The 20,871-nt window shown below is 34.3% G+C and overlaps 2 protein-coding genes across 2 annotated transcripts; both read right to left on the bottom strand.

Moving 5' to 3' along the window:
* Window positions 1–947: 947 nt before the first annotated feature.
* On the bottom strand, window positions 948–9,539 carry LOC143452103 (40-kDa huntingtin-associated protein-like). Its single transcript, XM_076952948.1, has 9 exons — window positions 9,431–9,539; window positions 9,232–9,351; window positions 7,546–7,705; window positions 7,216–7,284; window positions 3,489–3,609; window positions 2,545–2,637; window positions 2,101–2,309; window positions 1,862–1,917; window positions 948–1,631 (listed from the first exon to the last, which is right to left on the bottom strand). The coding sequence occupies exons 1-9, from the start codon at window positions 9,487–9,489 to the stop codon at window positions 1,550–1,552; spliced, it is 969 nt and encodes a 322-aa protein (XP_076809063.1). The 5' UTR covers window positions 9,490–9,539; the 3' UTR covers window positions 948–1,549.
* On the bottom strand, window positions 9,536–10,633 carry LOC143452105 (ragulator complex protein LAMTOR2-A-like). The gene has a single exon (XM_076952951.1). It carries the CDS (start codon window positions 10,582–10,584, stop codon window positions 10,201–10,203), a length of 384 nt encoding a protein of 127 aa, XP_076809066.1. The 5' UTR covers window positions 10,585–10,633; the 3' UTR covers window positions 9,536–10,200.
* Between the last annotated feature and the right edge of the window lie 10,238 nt (window positions 10,634–20,871).

Raw genomic sequence — 20,871 nt, 5'->3', positions numbered from 1 at the left:
ACTATGATGACATTATTAAGAATTACGCTTATGATATACAAGCTGATTGATTAAAGAAACGTTAATTGTATCGCTGTAGAGCAAAGTACCCAATTTTGATCACAAAAGTAACATGTGTCGAAAAAAATCGATATTAGACTTTTCTGCCTGTTAATCTTTCATCAACTATTCTTTTGAATGACATTAGGGAGGCACATACAGTACATAATTAAAATCATCAACATAATCAATTAAACATCAGCATTTTTGTAAAATAAATTACATTGACATGACGTTAAGAAGCAACATAAAAGTCATAAAATCAAAGCAAAGAAAATTTTCTGAAACAGATATTCTTTGCTGAAGTGGCATTTTTATTACTGAAGATGAAACGTTAACTTTTAATTCATTTTTCCCAGATTATAGCTTTTACAGTGGGTTTAGCTTTAGCTTAGCAATCATGCTAAGTAAAGGTTAGTAATTCAAAATCGAATTGGTGATTAATGTTATTTGAACTACAATAGAAACTGATTAATATAACCACAAATAATATGAGCAGCTGCTTTTTAATGTACATTTGGTACAGACCCATTTTTTTCATGTATTTCATTTAGTACATGCAAACATTGGATATTATGACCGCGTTTTTTTGTCAAATTTTTTGCTGCTGCATTGAGTATTATTGTTTACTTTGACGAGCCCGTATTTCAACCTTTACGTCACTTTTTCTGCATGTATGTTTCTACCAGCACATTGCAGTTTTTTTGCACCTGTGCTGTGTGTAAATGCCAATTTGTAGTTTCAAGTTTTCTTTGTGACATAACTCTTTATTGAGGTCGTTGGCATAAAACATGCAGCTGAGCTTTTAAAGGCCAAAATATGTTTTCTGGTCTATTTCTGGTTAAGCATTTAGCAGTTTCGGTTATTGTAACCATTCAACTATTATTACTAACAAAGTCCAGTGCAAAGGTGGTCACAATAAGCTTTTATTGCACTCCCAATTTGTTAAAATAATTTATTGGAATTCTTATTTTGCCTTAGTGAATAGTGATCATTGCTACTTGCAAAAATTGCTTGATACAATTGGGAAAAATACTGTACACGTAACCTGGACCGGTATGTTTTTGAAGCAAACTGTGAATGCATGAAAAAACATCATTTTAGGAGCAAAAAAACAATTAATTGTTACAACTGAATTACAATGATGCACACATCAGTAATACTGTTTTAACATCAAAAAGATAGGTTGAAGTCAAATAATTACATAAAACATGCATTGTCTCAAAATTTTTACTAACAATTTAATTGTGTTAGCATAAACCAAATTTATTTCAACATCAAAGCATCTAAAAACGTGCATAGTAATTTTCAAGGCAAACTCTGCATAATCTGTTTAAGTTTTATGTACGGCACGTCAAATTGTTTATCAGGTCAAGGTGATTTGAAAGGGAATTTGTAACATCTATGCTTTGTTCTACTTATTTCCACCAATAACCTTATATGTACCAGAGCAGATATTAAGCGATATAAGCTGCAATTCTGTAAACGCTATAAATTATGATCAGTTTCTTCAGAATCCCAAACCAGCAGGATGATTGTATTCTTCTATAATTTTTTGTAAAAGCATATTCTGCTGCGGAGTAAAATGAAACCTGAAAAAAAAAATTTTCGTCATACATATAATTCAACTTGCCTTAACTTTAACATAAAAACCAGTTGCTTAACTCATAAGCAATTTTACATTATTTAAAGCTATAATGACCACATGTTACAAATATTTACACTCAAGAAAACATTTTAATATTCTTTATAAGCTATTCAACAACTGAAACAAATATTATGTCCATTATAACATATAACAACAGTTACATAGCAATTTCACCTTAGCCGACTTTGCAAATATTCCATTGATGATAAGTCTCTGCCTGAGCAAGCCATCTAAAAAATTATAACATTAGCAAATAGTGCCCAGGGAGTCACAAGAAAATATTGGGAAATAAATTAGAAATGTCATACATCTTTAATACCAAAAAGTCACGTGTAGCATTCCACCTTTACACTGAAACAAAGCTTTAAGCCTCTAGTTTATCGGTATCTCATATACATGACATTCATACTCACTACAAATGATTGCATCAAAGTGAATAATTCTGGGTCCATTCCGTTGTTACTAAATCCGTTTTTTAAAACCGTGTTTTCTGAACATGTCCATGTGTATTTTTGTAAGATTTGGGAATATCCAGATACAATTTTCAAAGGGTGAGGATTTAATAACATAAGCAAAAGAATCATTTGAATTTCACAATCACAGTGCAGTTTAGCATATTGACCTAAAAATTTAAAATTACTTTAAACGTGTAAAAATTAAAACATATAACACACTAAAATTTAGCGGTTCTCCAACTGGAGGTACATATAGGGGTAATGTAGCCATTTAAGCAGTAGTAGTATAAAAGTAGTGATTTTTTCTTTTTTTTAAATAGGAAGTTGATTCATCTCTTTGAAGAAGAAGGATATGTACAAACCGATATGTAATCACAAAAATTGAATTTTAACCTTACATACCTAGAAGAGTGTGTCCATCGCAGTGATAGGAACATTTATCAGATATCTGGTGCAAAATTTCAGAACACAAAGATAGAGCTCCATTAAAATCGTCTGCAAAAGTTGTATAGATATCAGCACCATATGTTAAAGTGAGAGGCAAGTGATAAGATGAGCTAACCTTATATGGAAGAATTGTTTGTAATGAATACATAACAAACAAACAAAACGTTTTAATAATGTTTATTGTTTAGTAATCAAGCAATTATTGCCAAATGTATGTCATAAAAAGTAACAAAATTGCCCGTTATTAATGATTTAAGCCCTGGCAAACATGACATCACAACGTGAATGCTATGTGCACAACGATTCTGTTTGGATCATGTATGAATAGGACACCTTGCGTAGGAAACAAGGAATATGTAGATTGGTACATACATGCTTAAAAGGACTATCTTTAGTTAATTTGGACAAACCCAATTTACGTTCAGTGTTTTCATACTGGTTAAGGTTGGTGCAACAAGCTGCAGCTCACCGAATTTTTGTACTGTCATCGATGATCTACCTGTGTCAAAAATATATGCTACCTGGAAATAATTACCTACATGCAGGGCTGTCAGTCAATCAATCGATTTAAATCCATTGGCTATAGCCTACACCAATATCCAGTTGTCACTTTGAGAATTTCATATTGTGACATCATAACAGTAACCACCTCCCCGTCCTAATTAACGGCAAATTTGTAATACATTTTCCGAAATAATTGCTTAACTAGTCAATATTACTAGGAAACTCTTTACCCAGTACTGTGCAGACAACTATTCCTTTGTTTAGGTTTAACTGGTCTTAACACTTGCTTCTCATTACTACGATTAGCAAAATGGAGACTTAAACAGAAAAAAATAAAATTAATTTATGAATTTCAAAATATTACACACCATCCCAAGAACGTATAAGTTACAAACCAAGTACTGTTTTTAATATCATAATTTTTTGTTGCAGAAGAAGCAAATGCAGCGGATTTTGAAAATTTAACTCAGCTCCTCGTAGGTACAGTGATAGGGCTGTATGATAATCTTTTTTCTCCTAAAATTAAAGAAAAAAAATTAACTAAAATTAAAAATTTCTGAAATTAAAAAAATACTTACAGTACTTAACAGAAACGTATCGTATACCAGCCGACACAAAGCAATTTAAATTATTAAGTGCATAACAGTTGGTGATAAAGTTTCTAATATTATATGAAATTGTTATTGCATTGATATAATAACAAAGCAATTAATGTAGTTTTTTAAAACAGCTTGAACATGAAACACTAACTGCATTTGTCAATATATAGGTAATGCTTAAAACGTTCATCAAATACCTATTTACCTTATTTGTGAAACTAGAAAGTGCAAACTGAAAGTAAAGAGCAGGGCTGGGTTTATCACAAGTCACACCAAGTCCCCAACCAATAACTCTTTAGTATTTAAACTATTTATCAAAAAGAATACATTTTTTAATTTAAGTTTGAATTAATTTGTTTTATATAATGTTAATCTGCTTAGTTTTTCTTAAGTGGTCATAAATAAATAAAAAAATCGTAGACTATCCTTAATCTTACTATTTTGCTATTATCTCACTACTAATCTCTTTGCCACAGGACAACAAAAGCATGGGTAAGGCACTTTAGCAATTTTGCCACAAACACATCTTGTACATCTTATCACATCGAGTCAAACTACTTTTCCGTGAGGATTACGTAACATATGACTGCAAGTATTTTATCCAGGCCACATAATTTTTGGCAGGAGACCAGACCACTCTTCGTTGGTGTCACGTGGGCGATTGTGTCAATTGCGAACGCACATCAAATGTTTTGTAAAGAAATTTTTATGACTTGGTCTTCAAAATTTACTACAAAATAAACAAAAGCAGTGACTGTCACATTAATAAAGCAAACCAAAAATATTTCTTACTACTTGTTTTTTAAAGAATAGGATTCAAAAGACTCATGCGATTAACAGTGCTCTGGTCATTGTCTTTAATACAACAAAGTTTATAGGCGATTCAATGGTTAAAGTCTGTTTGATGTTTTGTTGAGAATCTTTGACCATTGGCGTGATTGAAATGTTTCAGGCGGACGTTCTACTTCGATTATTCACATCACATCGTAGCATTTGTAGTCTATCTGTGTTTAAATTTGGCAAGTTGTAAATACTGTACTACTGAAAGCCATTGCAACTATTCGCTATGTCAAGGGTCGGCAACCTACGGCCAGCGGACCGGATCCGGCCTGCCATGCGAAATCGTCCGGCCCGAGACATATTAATTTATTATCACAATAATACGGCCCGCCGTTTCTTATTGAGTTCCAAACTGCAGTGTTAGCACTGTTTGAAAAAATTGTGGTATTGTTACGCCATAAGTACGTCGTACTAGTCTATTGCTACGCCATAAAACTGGTGCGAAGGCGGTAGACTAGTATCTCGTACTAAGTACGAGATTGTTTGTGGAGTAGACTAGACTAGTGGTTATAGATACAAAGAGAGATGCGACATTCGTTCTCTACAAAATAAATTCAGGCTATTCAGTACTCCGTTTGATATGGATGACCAACAATGCAAAAGAAATGGCATCGATGTTTGGTAGCATGTACACATGTGAACAAATATTTTCAACAATGAAATTCTAAGACTACTAATTCTAAGAAGACTAAGCTAAGATCACGCATTTCCGACGCCCATTTAGAAAATGTTCTGGTTCTTGCTTCATCTGACTTGTCACCAGATGTTGAAAAACTTTCAGAAAGCAAGCAGCATCAAGTGTCACATTAATGCTGTGTTGTTGAAGTGTGAATACATATATTTTGCTCTTTTTGTGATTGGTATGATTGAGATTGCAGCAATGTAGCGTAATATACTGAAGTGAGTGTGAATTATAGTATTAATGGAAATTCCGGCCCGCCAAAGAGTTGTACACTCGACATTTGGCCCGTGACTAGCAAAAGGTTGCCGACCCCTGCGCTATGTGAATAATGTCCTTTACAAAAACAGTAAGATAAATGTTATGGTTTACTTTAATCATGACATTTTCAATTGTCTCACTTGGTTGAACTTTTGATCATGTTAAATGATCGTTTTAATATGAAGAATACCTTGGCAGGATGTAGTTTAATTTCATGTTACAACGCTACCAAGCGTTGCATTGTCATACTGTAAAAGAACTCAGGGGAAAAAAGCAATGTATAAATGTAATGAAAAACCATATGCTTATGACCCACACATGTAGAAACGTTTAAGACTTGGGCAACATCCCTATGCAGCATAACAATTTGCAGCTGTGCCAAATCAATACGCCATTAAAAGCAAAGCAAATATATATGATGCGCATTTTACTACAAGGTAATATGGTTAATTATGGTAACACATATGCCAGCGCAATTTAATTGACTTGCAACTTTGACTCACTGCCTACAATTGATTGACAGGTGGTGGATACATGTGCAAAGGTTTATTTGTCTTTGTCAGCCGCAAACTATCAATCAATGCTGTCGCGTCAATATCAACAACCTGTAATCTAAAGCTGTTGTGTCTTTAGCTCCATAAACTACTAACAAAGAAAAAAAGATTGACTACTAAATTAAATGCTATTTGAGTGTTTGTTTTACCATTATCCTTTCGGATGTATTCACTGTTACGTGGAAAGTTTTAGTAGTGCTAATAAACGTGAAGTACAACGCACACAATTTGGATAAGGTTCAAGTACTAGAAAACAATCGTCTTGTATAGTCTATATGACACAAAACTTTTGTTGCAATAAGTGGCAATTACGCCTGGTAAAACTTAAAAACAAGCTTAAAATTCAAAGACTGTCGAAAGACCTCACAATCCAAAAACAAGATTAAAGAAAAAAAAGAATAAAGCAAATAGGATAGCAGAAAGTAAGTGAAAACAATTACGCTTAAACCCGGCTCAAATTTTTTTGCTTTCATGACAGTAGGTTGCCATGCCACCGCCACCACATGCAAAAAAGCACCTATGCACGTCATACAAAGTGCAGTAAATAGTCACGAAATATTGGCGATTCAGCGTAACCCACACTAAGTACGTTACCATTTTTGGTTTATTTAAAAACAGTACAAAACACTTCAGGTTGACTGTACAAAGTTAGAAGCAATGTCAGATTGAAGGACATGTTAGAGTTGAGTACACAAAAAAAAGAGTAAAAAAATTGAATTCTAAAAAATGCTTGCTCGCTATTGTATGTTGTTGATATTTTCAGATGTTAGATGATATGACTAATAAGATTAAGGTAAGATTAATAGTCTCATAGAGGCCCTCGATAAACAATTACCTTGGGGCTCCAACACACCAAAACCCGGCCCTGGTAAAAAATATATTGCAGTCCTGCAGAAGCTATTTGTACCTTATGTTTCAGTGCGGTTTACAAGCAAGGAAGTATGATATATTTTTTCTCCTTAAAGGCATTATCTGATTTTTATTCAAACAAAACTTGTATATAGTTATTTCAGAAACTGGATGTACATATAATGTGTATGATGTCTGATTATATGCATCAATCATTATGATGAATAAACTTCTATCTATATTTGGAACTTGATATTGGGGGCATAACTCAATGTTGCTATTAGCTACATTATAATATTTGAGAATCTGAGACTTCTAAAAAAAAACATAACTTACAAACCTCATAATAACGACCAATTTCTTCACAGAGTGAAGCAGCCATGCAAGGCAAGTCACATTTGATTAGAACCTATTTCATCATAGACAAAATAACAGTACTTGAAATGAACATTATAGCATTTTCCATAGTTCAAAATTCTTCTTATTTGATTTATTCTATTCCTCATAACAAAAGTAAGAATAGAATGGCAAATTATTCAAAAACCACTTTCGTTTCATTTTTTATCAATGCTCACATGTAACAGCGATGTTGTTCATGACATGAGCACATGATAATATGACAAAGTATGAACGTTGGGTAAATGATCTTGATAGCTTTTACTACACTAACCTTGATGGCATAGTCAAAACAACTTTTTGCACAAATGAGATGCTCTCCATACTTAGGAGAATGAATTGCTTCAACAGACTGGTCAGCTTGTAAAAAGTATCTTGCAGCATCAGTCAGAGCTTGAACTTCACCAAGTGAATGTGACATATTCATCTCACATCTACACAACACTATAATTATATATATATATATATACAATATACATATTGGTAATGTACACAACATTTACACTATCAATGATGACATGATTTACGACTTTTTTCCACTTGAAGGGTTTGAAAAGCTTTACATAGGGTCCCATAAAATTCTTTCCCAATGTTATTCACAAAGTAAATTGTAAAGAGAATCTATAGACACTCTGTGTAATGAGGAAGAAAACACAGGTGATGGAAATATGACAAAAAATTGAGCAGAGTTTGTATTAACATGTGTGTAGCAATTGTTACTTAACAATTTAACGTGATGTATTGGTTCAGAAGGCGTGTGGGTCAGAAATTAAGATTTCTCTGATTTCGTTAGACTCTTATGGTAGGGTTTTAAAAAATCTGTTTAGACCATGATGCCGAAGGCAGCATGATTGGTGTTGTTTTTTAGCCTGGGGATTACCCTAGCAGTTGGCACATTTCAGCACACAGTTTCAGGTCGCGTGCAAAATTTAGACAAAAATTGGCATAAAAAAGGGGGAAATGTACGTTTTAGGCAAAAATCCACTTCTGACTTTGGGCCCATGTAACAAAGGCGAAGGATATAAGATTCTTGTCATATTCCAGTACGATGTAGCCTTAGGCAAGCCTAGTTTACACGAAAATTTCATTGCGCCCCATGCATCAGATTTCGAGTGATTGCATTTGTGGTAATTTTCCTGCATACAGAAATAAGCCAAGAAATTAGACCTTTGTTCAAACACATACGCCTCCTAAAACAGGCTTAGTTTAAATAGGTTCAAATCAAACAAAGGTGATAAGTGTTTGACTGTGATTAAAAATGTGAAACTGTAGCGTTTAGCATCAAGATCCAAGTAGGAGAGAGGCACTTCATCTTCCATTTACACAAAATTTTTTGCACTTTTTATTTTTCACACTACGCAGTAATATGTATAGTTTTTTGACATGGGAGTCCACTGAGAGACTAACAAACGCTCTCAGAAAATATCACTACTGCTTAAGTCTGCCGTTGTTTTGACACCAAGATTTCTTTTGGCATCAAAAAAATAACAAAATTTGTAGTATTTAAATGTTCAGAAAATGATTGCAAAGTATTTGTGTTGATTTTGAGATGTTAATCTTTAGCTTGAGCCAAGTTACCCTTGTGATAATAATAATATATATTTTATTGCATACAAATCTGAAGTTCTAAATCAAATTCTATCTAATACTAAGTAAAAACATCGGTTAATCTCATACCACTTAAAAGGAATAAAACGGAGTATCACATAAGGTTTTTATCTCAATTGCTGATTTCGTTCTCTTTATTGCATATTTTCGTGACCCACATGTTTCAACAAAAAACATGTTTTGTTCATGTGTTTTGCAACGCAATAACTTAGTTCACTTTCAAATTTGTAGCTGGTTTATTGAATGAAACAAAAAATGCGTTTAATCAGTATGCGATTAATCGATTTCACCTGTATTATCACATCTAACGAGAAGGCGATTATCCATACTTCCAAGTACAACAGATTCTTACCTAGCCATGGCTAAGCAGCAAAATCCAGCATAATGATAACATCCTTTCATGCTTAATGTGCTGGCAAGCTGACCGAATTCTTCTCTAGCTTCTGCTACATTGGGCTTTTTCAAAAACCGTCTATAAGATGAAATTTACAGTTGTCAACTTGTCTGTCAATTTGTTCATTTGCGAAATTGAACATCATGTGCTGGATTACTTTTTCAATTTATTTGAGACAGCCTTGTATTGCATAAAAAAATCTGCTTCTTGTTCCATTTATCTTGATCTTTATTTCTCATATATATATATATATACTTATCTGTCTTCAAACAAAGTCACAAAAAATGTAATGGTATGTAGAACATGTTGACTAAAAATTTGACAAATTATATACAAATAGTACATACAGACAACTTCGCTTAGTTAGGCATATACACATCAAATTTGGGGTGAAAGAAAAGACACAACATTGAGTATGATATGAGCAAACATATTATCAGAATATGTGATATATGCAATTACATTCACAATTACATGGTAAATTAGTAATAATATAGAATGCTACGATATAGATTCAAACTTATTTTTATTAACTTATTACAACCATTTTATTTTTATTTTCTATCTGACTATTACACACTGTGCTAGTTTGTATGAACAACAAAAATCAAAATCCAGTACCCTGATTTGTACAGGGTAGTGTTCACATTCTAACATTTAGATTAACATTAACACACGAATTAATAGTTCATTAACAATACAAACATATTTTAAAGATCACAATTCATAAATTAAAAGCAACTATTGAGCGTGCTAATAATGTATGCATATGATAGCCATTATCCTACTCTATCAATTAAACATAATATTTCTAAACTACTCAAACTTCATAAACATTTCTAACATGCCGAACGTGGGTCACAACCGGTATTGCATACAATAAACACAATAACTTGCAAATGTTTAAAAAAATTTTGAAGAAATAAATCAAGAAACCACAATTGTATTAAGTGGCCCATTTAAAAACTTGGCCATAGCTGCTATCTTGGCTTTCAACATTCCATGTCCAACTGTTTTATCAGCAAACATGCAGAGTAAAAGTCCTGATGAACCAGCATGGTGAATGGCAACATTGCCTGTTTGACAAGACATAATTAGGCAATGCAATGAATCATCATCAATGGCATTATGTCTGCTGTGTTCATATGCCGACCATATATTGCTTGATATTGTTGCTTTCACTCGAACAGCATTGTCACCATATCCAGAGAAAGCAACAAGGGCTCCGTGAGGATTTACAAGCAAAGTGCTATGTACACCACCAGTATTGGCTTGCCCTAAAATTTCAGTTAAATCATGAGGGTTCAACATTATATCAATTGCGCTAAAACCTAAATAAGGCAAATAGGTTAAATGAGGAAAACACAAACAATAATGATTTCAATAATGAAAGGCTTGTAATGTCACGCCAAATCCTGCTTACGGCTAGTCAATATAGCTAAAACTTGAAATAATATTAACTATGTTTACTGTAAGTACAGAGTATAAATAACAGTATTGCTAATCACCACAATCAAAGCACCGGCCTTTCTTTAAACAACCAAACCTCATGCACATAATGGTATAAGATTAAGAATAAGCTGTGTAACTGAATAGAAGGCCAACTAGTGTTAGTTTTATATGACGTAGATAATTGTCACGCTTGAGTTTGTCTAATTTGTTTTTGCTCTGCTGCGAATGCCAGTATTCTTCGATCCGCATTTTGTGGCACATCCGGTTACGCTTGGCTGAGCGTCAGGTAAAACAAATCCGCAAAATGCATGTGGAAGATAGAAAAATACCGAGCAAACTTTCCAGTGTACAAATGCAGCAGGTATAATGCGAGTTAGTCTAACAAACCGTTCATAACTGCCTAGTTTTAATTCTTTTACCACAACAAGCATCTAGATTCTAGTCTAACCAGATCAAAGCAAAGTAGGCTAATTCATTGCTGTTTAAGAAATGACCTTAGAACCTTCATCTTCCAGCTGACAAACTTAGTCCTATCGTACTTGTGTATACGTTCTGTACTCGAAACCAACCTTATTTGTTGAATTTCACCGAGAGTAAATGTTTCGAAGAATCGAATCTTCCATGACGTTAAAAAACGTAATCGTTCGGCCAGAAACAACAGGCAATTACACAGTAGTGAAACATATTACAGTATAGTCATAAATTTACCTTTTTTCAATTAAGCAATTACTCCTCTACAGAAAAATATTCATGTCCACCCGATAACTTTCCTCATCTACATAAAAACCGTTATCTTTCAAAGAAGCTGGGTATTTTCCTATCTTCCACATGCATTTTACGGATTTGTTTTACCTGACGCTTAGTCAAGCGTAACCGGATGTGACGCATTCCGGATCCGAGTATAGAAATGTGTGGTCAAAACTTCAGCAGATGAATAAATTTTTAGCTAAAGTTGAATACTTTGATTCTAAAACAAGTTCATGCTTCTTTTGTACTCTTTTTAAGTTATATCTAGTAAATTGATTGCAAACAAGATTTTTGCAAGTAGTTTAACTGTGCCCTGTTGGAGATTCTTTTGACCTAAGTTAGGTGGCCTTTAATGCCAGACAGTCATGCCAGTTTAGGCACTTCCTTTTAAAACCCCGCATTCTATACATTTTTATACGTACCGCGAATTGCCTAATTTAGCATATGGGCTTGTCGTATAAATGCGTATGTTTGTGCTGCATTTCATTCAATTCGGTTGTGACGGATACGTCACGAGTCATGGGTTGTTTTGTAAAAGCTGAAGTTTTATTTTGGGATCTTGCGATTCAATTGCTGACTAAACTTAAATTATCGTTAATGACGTACAGATAAATTATGCAACCTTGAGCTGGTGTGACTGCTATATATACTGATGTAATGTTTGCAATCTTTCCTTTTCTCTTTCCCTTTCACTTGTTACTACTGCGCAACGTAACATTCAGTAAGCTTTGCCCAATGGAGTAGGCCTTTGTGTCTGACAATAAATAAAATGGGGACTTTATGATTTAGTAATATGTATAAACAGAATTTAAGCAAGTAACAGTCACGCCGTTTGAGGAATGAGAACTCATACTATTGAAGCAGAAGCTAAACAAGTTATTAATCTTCAATTGTACCTCGCTCGTATTGTAACAATAGCCGCCAGATTAGACGGTCTTTATGGGGAAGATGTTTGTTGTGTAATATTTCACCAAGTAATACAATAATACCACAAACAATTTTATCTGTCATACGGTTTACTTTGCTTCAATACAAGTTTTATCAACGTTTTTCATTTTGCTGGCCACGCCGGTTTATTTGCAGTACTAGTTGGTAAGAGCACGAAACTGTTAACGGAGTCGGATTATCTAGGATTCTAGGGGGTCATGACGGGATCATCCATTTCTCCTGCGACACTAGCCGATACCTGTTTATTTTTTTTCAATTCGTTTATCAGTTTTCACCTTTATATCCATCGCTCGCCACAGTTTCAATGGCTATATGTTGAGTTTATTTCCACGGGTTTCCAGAAATTTTACTTCATTCTTAAGGTTAGAATTTTGTTTTTCATTTTAAGTATAGCATCCATCTAGTTTACCAACTAGTTCTGAACAAGTTTTTAATAGATAAACCTGTCAATTAAAGAGTTTTTTGGTTACGTTACATACGCTTACTTGTTTTTCTCCATTCTATAACATGATTTCTAAATGTTGCAAGCGCGCAAGTCTTTGCGGAAAAATAAATTTCGCATCTACTATTTCGATATTATGTACAAGAGACGAAACGTCGCGTTTGTTGTAGACTATGTAATCCTATGCGTTTTGTATTTTTTCCTTTATATCGTAATGAATTTTGATAAAATTGTATTAAACCTGTAACAAATACAAATGTTTGGATCCAAACTAAGTCAAAAGTTATAGAAAATATGAAAATCAGTCTCAGCACCATCGAGGTATAACGTTGGTTCTCCAAGTTAGGATAATATGTCCCGCCTTAGCCTTAGATTATTTATCAATCATGCTGTCAATAAATCGTTTCTAAATGACAAACCGCTATGTGTACCAGTTTTTAAGTTATCAAATATTAAGACATATCATTTCATTATTTTATTAGTAGCCTATAACAAAAGAAAGTCAACCGCAACGTCAAACTACAACCTAATGTGTCGTAGTGGTCACAGCGATTGCTTTAATTACATTACGATGCCCGTATTTCGTTGCAAATCTTAGTAATGACTAATTACATAACATTTACCCTCGGGCAAGTCGTGTTTAAAACTGTTTTTTTTACAACGTTTTTTGCTATAAGCGCTATGTCTTCGACGTATTTGAAGGGAGCGTATCTCTGTCTCGAGACACACCACACCTAATTTTGTTCAACACTTAACTCATATGTAGTAGCCTACTCGTATTGACCACGTAAACATGTCCAGCTTTGTTTAACTCAGACGGTCGAACTAACAAAACAACTGGAAAATCAATGTCACCTGTCTCTCTCTCTCTCTCTCTCTACTTGCTGGTAAACGCGTTGACTGTTTCATTGTGAAGATGGGGAGTTCAAATATGTGGCATGTAAGCAGCGTTTGGTGACTGCAAGTGTATGGACACTTGAAATAAGTAACTTGATAAGCAGCAGTTGATTATGGTAGGTGCATTGAGCAAAACATTGATAACAGATTGGGAGTTACATATAGCTAAACAGCTTAAAAAAGAAAACATACAAAAATGAGTTTCAACGAGATCAAAAAGAATAAACGTTTCCAATAAAGGTTACTTGTCACAATACATACAGAAAAACATAGGAAAGTACGAAGAAGAGTTTTTAAACGAAATAAATTCAAAACAAAACAAGTTATCAAATATCAATCATCATTTCAAGCTCTTATCAAAAACATATTTATAGATGTTAATCACGAGTTAGAAAATACATTGTAAGAAATAGTGGAATGTATTGTTGTTGGAAAATGCAATCCAAGCCGGTGCAGTCTATAAAGTTTTGAAGTTACTTGTAACTTAGTTCTAAAAATATTTGTTAAAACTAATAACCAATAACTAAAAGTAATATGGCTGATATGTCCGTCCATAAATTGCTAACGTATTGGCAATTTGCGAACGCATTCACAAATTATGAACATGTCCGCAAATTAGAAACCCCTTCAGAAATTACGAACCCGCTTGCAGTCTACGAACACGTTCACAAATTTCGAACGCGTAATCAGCTTGCACGCAAATCACAAACATGCTTGTAAATAACGTACAGGTCGTACACACAAGCGCGTTTAAGAATGACCCGTTTGGTCAACACAGCCATGTTTTTTACACAATAATTTGTCGTGCATGTAATTTATGAACGCGTTATTTTGAACCTTTCGGCCAGGCAAAACGTCATAAATATACATTTGTAAATTGAGAACACATATGCAATTTGTGAACGCATTCGCGATTTACGAAAGCGTTGAAAAAAGCAAATTTTAAGCATAATGATACAATATTTTACCATAAAACAAATTAATGCAAAATTACTATCAAAATCTTGTTCGTGCTTTTTTTTTCTAAAAAGTTCCGGGACCATGGAGAAAATGACTAGCTGAGTCACGTAGGAGATTGCCCCAGACAAAAACCTAAATTTTTTACAATTAAGGAACTTCAAGAAATAATTTTTAAAAAACGATGACAATTTTTAACATTAAAAAGTTGAAAGAACAAGATAATTTGTGCGAATATCAACACAATACAGTATAGTGGTCTATTACGACATATGGCCAGGACGGTATCGACAAATTCCACAAAACGTCGTTGCGACCACACGCGGTCATAGTTGTTCAATTGTGGCATTTTCTTCAAAACGTTTATTACAATGTAATTGCCTTCAAAACAACAAATCAAACTAAAATGGATTTAACTGAAATTCTCGCCAATTAGGCTATTCTGATAAGTTATAACTTCCATTCCATAATGACGTAAAACAAAATCAACATACAACAACTAAAAAATCAGTGAGCACTGCAAATTTGTAACTAATGAAAACGTATGAGATTCGTAGAATGTGGTGAAGCACCACTTACTTGTGAATTAATAAACCAACTTACATCGACCATGTCAGATCAACTATGGTGCAACATTGGTATTGCATACAGCTTCAAAAGCAGTCGCTACGATGTCAATATATTCAACTAATGGAAATTAGAGATGTGCCGCGAGGAAGATTATTCGGATTCGTGCGAACCCGAATATCATGAAGGTCGACACGAACGAATCCCGAATCTATTCGTATTAGAACTAAACAATAAAATTTCATCCAAAATTTGTCAAGTCTTGTTTGTAAGATGATGTAATCGATAAACAAATCGCTTTTTTTCGAAAAAGGGTATTTAAAATTCAATTGAAAATGCAAAATCGTTAGGAAAACGACCTTCATTATAAGTACTGCTGACTCTAGTTTAGCTTTGTCGGGAAACTAGATCATCATTTTTAACAAAAGTCAGTAAATTTATAAGTAATGTTGTATTCGGGTTCGCCATTGTTGTTATTCGTGTTCGCCCGAATCTTCCATAAAGGCGATATTCGGCGAATCTATTCGGGTTTGGGTTCGTATCGGCTTATCCCTAATGGAAATAATATTTTAAGGGGTCTTTTGTACTTTTGCACTCTGCCGTGAAGGCCTGAATGATAAGGATTCATGAGGTGAAACAAAAAAAATTATGACGTAATAGTTTCGCAATACTCGATCCTGATATGGGAGTACAAAAGTAAAGGAGACCAATTTTAAATACTGCAACTTTTAAAGGTTTACTATTAACTAACGAGTAAAAAATACGAATTATTAAACCAAACCTTTCCAAAAAATCTTTCCGTTGACAAAAATTGGGAGGGGGGGGGGTGCAAAGGCGCTTCTCGGTCTTTCTGGCTAAGCCCCTGACCGAAGACATAGGCCTACTGCCATTACTGCTTGTTTAGAAAACTGTTCCATGATTTGGTATCATTGGAAGAACCTCGATCTCAGGGAAAAGGCCGTTTGGTGTCGGGCCTCAGCTGTGACAATATCCCCGGTGCGTCACTGTAAATCTACAGGGCGTCGACCAAATGTAGAGGAAGTTGGTTGGTTAATCTTATGCTACATTGCAACATAGTCAATGATCGCGTAGTTATGTGAGTTTGTATCGTTCATCATGGATTCAAGAAAAGGTTTAAATGAGATAGCCTAATTTTAAGAGAATGGCTTAGTTGAACGAAAGAAACATGTAACCTATAATTGTAATTAGCTTCAATATAGACTCATAGTATACAGCCTATAGTTTTATGATATTGTTAAATTTGTTATGGTGTCGTAGCCTGTTTTACTACAATACTGCACCAATGTGCCAGTACTCGATACGGAAATGTTAGAGGAATAATTGCCCTCGAATTCAGAAAAGTCTTCATACAACTTGAACTCGGAGGTTTCTCATCGCTAGCAGTGAGCACGGTTACCGAGGTTGTATAATGTATCGTATCGTTTACGGCCTGTAAACACAATGCATTGCAGTAATCTTAGTTACATCCGGATGACTTTGTATGCTACAAATTAATGGAAGCTTTAAATAAGGGCACGTGTAAAATTAAAAACAATGCTGGAATAGGCACTAAAGTATCGTGACTAGTATACAAGTACACAACCCAATGACGTCACAATTTGAGTAGCTGGGGTCTAGCATACAAATTTGTATGCTTTGAGGTATCCTGTGGTTGTGCACTTGTATACTAGATCCACTTAGCAACGTAGCATGTGATGTGAAATGTGTAAAAGTTTGCGTGGTATGTTCGGCATGTTACGTATGTAATTTTGCCTTGCTTTTATGGGTTATGAGGTTTAAAAAGGCATAGAATGCATAAAATTTAGCGATTCTTTAAATATAAAAAGAAACGGAAATTTGCAACCTTTGTGCATCACTTCTTGAACACTTAAATGTGTCTTAGAATATAAGACATTCTATTCCAATATATATGACTTGTGCTTAATACCTTCAAATATATGACAGTCATATGAAATATATGACGGCTGGTCACCTTATGAATTGACTCCAACCTATAGGCGTTTCAAAAGTGTAAACTGTAAATTGTCAGCTATTGTACATATAAACATGAAAATACATTTCATTTCAATGTGGTTTTAAGCAATTTTTAAAGCGTGAACGACCAAAATTTTTGTGCCTTGCACATTTTGGGCAGGGTGGACAAACACGGGTAGTTAAGACCCAACGTCTAAAAATGTTTGGGCCCCTCAACAAAATCCTAAATGCACCATTGATAGTTGGGGTAGGCTTACAAATTGGGATTCAATATTACCTGTCTGGGGCAATTTTTGTGCATCCACAGCCCAGTGTTATCATAATCCTGGTTCTTTTGTATATTTGCACACAAGCCTTTACGGTAATAGATGAGGAATTATGACATAATAACTCCTCAATACCCTATTCTAACATAGGAGTTCAAAAGTAAAGGAAACCCTTAATCCTAAGATGAATACATAAAAATGTACTGAAAAGTAGCAATACATATGTAGCTATATTATGACCAATGTCTCAACATTAAGTTGGCCAACACCCACAGTGAAAAGTTTGTTTTATTCCTTTTGAATCCTGAATGTAATAGAGAAAATGTTGACACATGGAAAGTGCGGCACTTATCAACGCTCATACCAAAGTTATAGAGTTAGACATTTATAATAAACAAGCATGTAAACTTAATTGTTCAAACATCAATGTATAGTAATAGGGTTCCAGTGTTCAATGCCATGCCAAAAATTGGGTTTTTGCATACCATATTTTTTCGAATAGATACTTGTGGCTACTATTTTTTTATTTTTGATCATTTTGCGCAGCTTGTAACCGCGGGCAAGTTCTATTCAAGGGTGTCTTCTATTTTTTAATCAGCTTAACCGACGATCGGACTCTTTCGCGGAAGCTCACATTTGTGAACGACTTTCAATAGAGAAATACTTAGCATCGTTCATTGTGGCTTTTAATCAAGAAACTATGTTACTGTGCAATTTCTGGTCTTAAGTTGCCACTGTTTTCCGACTACAGACTATTTATATAATGTGCAGTCTTTGAGAATAATATTTTTACTGTACCAGCTTTTTCTTTTTTAAAATCTGTTGTGTAATCTCCTGACTTTGGAACTGTCCACCAGAACCACTGAACAGGAATAAAGAATCCATAAACTTGGTCCAAACGATTGAACTTGTTTTTCTGCGCCTAGGTTTGTGGCTGTGCTGGTGGATACCATCATTCTTATTCATATTTTTCAACCTTATAGGCTTTTTCACACTCTTGAGATGCATTGGAATGTAGTGACTATCCTGCTGCAATGCAACTCAAAGATGTATAACATGTAAGCTCTTTGCACATTTTGAGATGCGGGTTGATCTCTTTGCTTGTAACTAGCGAATGGTGGGCGTGCCCTATCACTGCAAACATTAATTGTATTCCTGACTTGCATTGTTTTACATCCCAACCATGTCAAAATAAAATGAATGTAACAGTAAGTAGCATTCTAATCATTTGTCGAGAATCTACAATGTACTATGTACATAATATATAATGCATATATAACGGAAAGAGTTTGGCCTACAGTTATTGCAATTCATTTGCATGTGATGATTTGCTTGTTTAGTTGTAAATGAATCAGTCATTTAATCAATCATTTTATTGTTCGTCAAAGCGTGGTTGGGACGAAAAATCAAACCAGTTGCTTCTAGCACAGACCAATGAACAGGAAAAAGCAGCAAAGCCTATAAGGCTTAAAACGTGCCCAAAAATAATAAACACGGTAATAATTGCTGGTAACAACTAGCACGACCACTACACCCATAATTAGTTAAATTCACAAAACAAAAGTTAAAAAAAAGCAACATTTAGCAGACGAGCAGGTGGTTTGTTCAAGCAACAGATTATCATTTTAATGCAGGAATGTCGGAATACTTCTTATACGTACATTTTTATTTTGGTTGTCAACTTTGACCTTAGTGAAGTTATTCTTCACTAACATAATAAATATCACCTAAACCTTGAGAAGAAAACTTTTGTAAGGTCCAATTTCTGAACTTAAACTAAACATCATGCATTACATTTAGCTACAGGTACAATTTTGGATTTTAGTCTAGTCAGCTGAATAGTTTTTAACTTCTTTGAATAAAGAATATTTTTAATTACAATATTATAAGAAAATGCATTTTTTTAAATTTTTTCACATTTTTTGTGGTGCTTTTTCTCATGTTGTTTGTTACTAAAAATATCAAACACATCATCTCCTTCTACCATAATTATTGAATTGATTACTGAACATAGACACCTAAGCTTAACCTAAATCTGCATTCAATTTGACTCGTAATCTGTGCATACACTTTTAACTTGACCAATCTTTAACAGTAGGCACCCGAAGATGAAATAGTCACTTCCTTATTATAACTTGGTATGTGGTTCGGGATATTTGCGTTGTTTGTTTACCATATGTATGACGTACCAAGCCGCCTTTTAAGCCAAAAATATCGGTCAGAAAACAGTAGTCTTATACGCCAGGCCTAAATTTTGTAATAAATTTTTTTTATTTCCTTGGATGAGGTAAATGCGACAAACACTGACCACGCTATTACCCTTTACCACTAAAATCCAAACTTGACACGAATTGTACATTTGCCCTATTGTTGGAAATAATAATCGACAATTGATTACGGTGTGCTTATGGCAGACATTTAGCTTCCGTTATATTACGCTGTAGTGTTCAGAGCCATTTTTTGTTTCGGTTTGTTTTTGTTATATTAAGTCAATATTGATAAAAATCACCACAATAAAAACATTTGGTCAACGCCTCTTCCACATTAAGCTACACTATAATGATTTACCGCACTGAATTTTTTTTGTTGATATTTCGGTCCCGTTTTAGAATGATTGTTTTGTTATAGTTGTAGATTATGCATTGGATGAAAAACGTTTAACTTTTTCGCGAAATAAACGTCCAGCCGCTCGCCTTGGTTACGCAACGTCACTTCGCTAAGATTTCAGGAAAAACTCTTGCACAATGCAATGAGAAGTCACGAAACGTCAGACGTTAGAAAGCTAACCTTTGTGATGGAACACCACTAAATCCAACAAAACTGCTAAATTAAAAGCAAAGCCAAGCCGACCAGATAAATCCGGATGCGATAAGTCGTAGTTTGCCACATGGCTATCTGGTTATCATCGTATACGCAAGGTCAAAATCAAAAAGAAACAAATAAAAAGTGTGCGTAACAATCGCAACATGCGCAAAGGCTAGTACAGTAACCGGCTGCTCGGGCCAAAAGGAATCTTCGCCAAGTTTTCGTCGTGCGAAGAATAAAGATTATAATACCATGTCTTACTATATATGGTATTCGATGCTGCATGTTCGAAGACGCACATTAATGTATCTGCGAAGTTAAGTTTATATGCATCTACTATTACGGCAATCCTCTCCAAGTTGCGCTGCCAATTATGGGCATTCACTAACACGATTCTCATCATCTTGAATCATCCGTGAAAGCAAAATGTAAATTACTTTTATCCAGTTTACTACTTACTAAGCAATCCCTTCCATCACCGTGTTTTGTCTAGGTTACACAACGTTCATTGCAATAAAATAA

Source organism: Clavelina lepadiformis, chromosome 4, assembly GCF_947623445.1.
Source record: "Clavelina lepadiformis chromosome 4, kaClaLepa1.1, whole genome shotgun sequence".
Classification (NCBI taxonomy): Eukaryota; Metazoa; Chordata; class Ascidiacea; order Aplousobranchia; family Clavelinidae; genus Clavelina; species Clavelina lepadiformis.
This window is presented reverse-complemented; position numbering and strand designations above follow the sequence as displayed.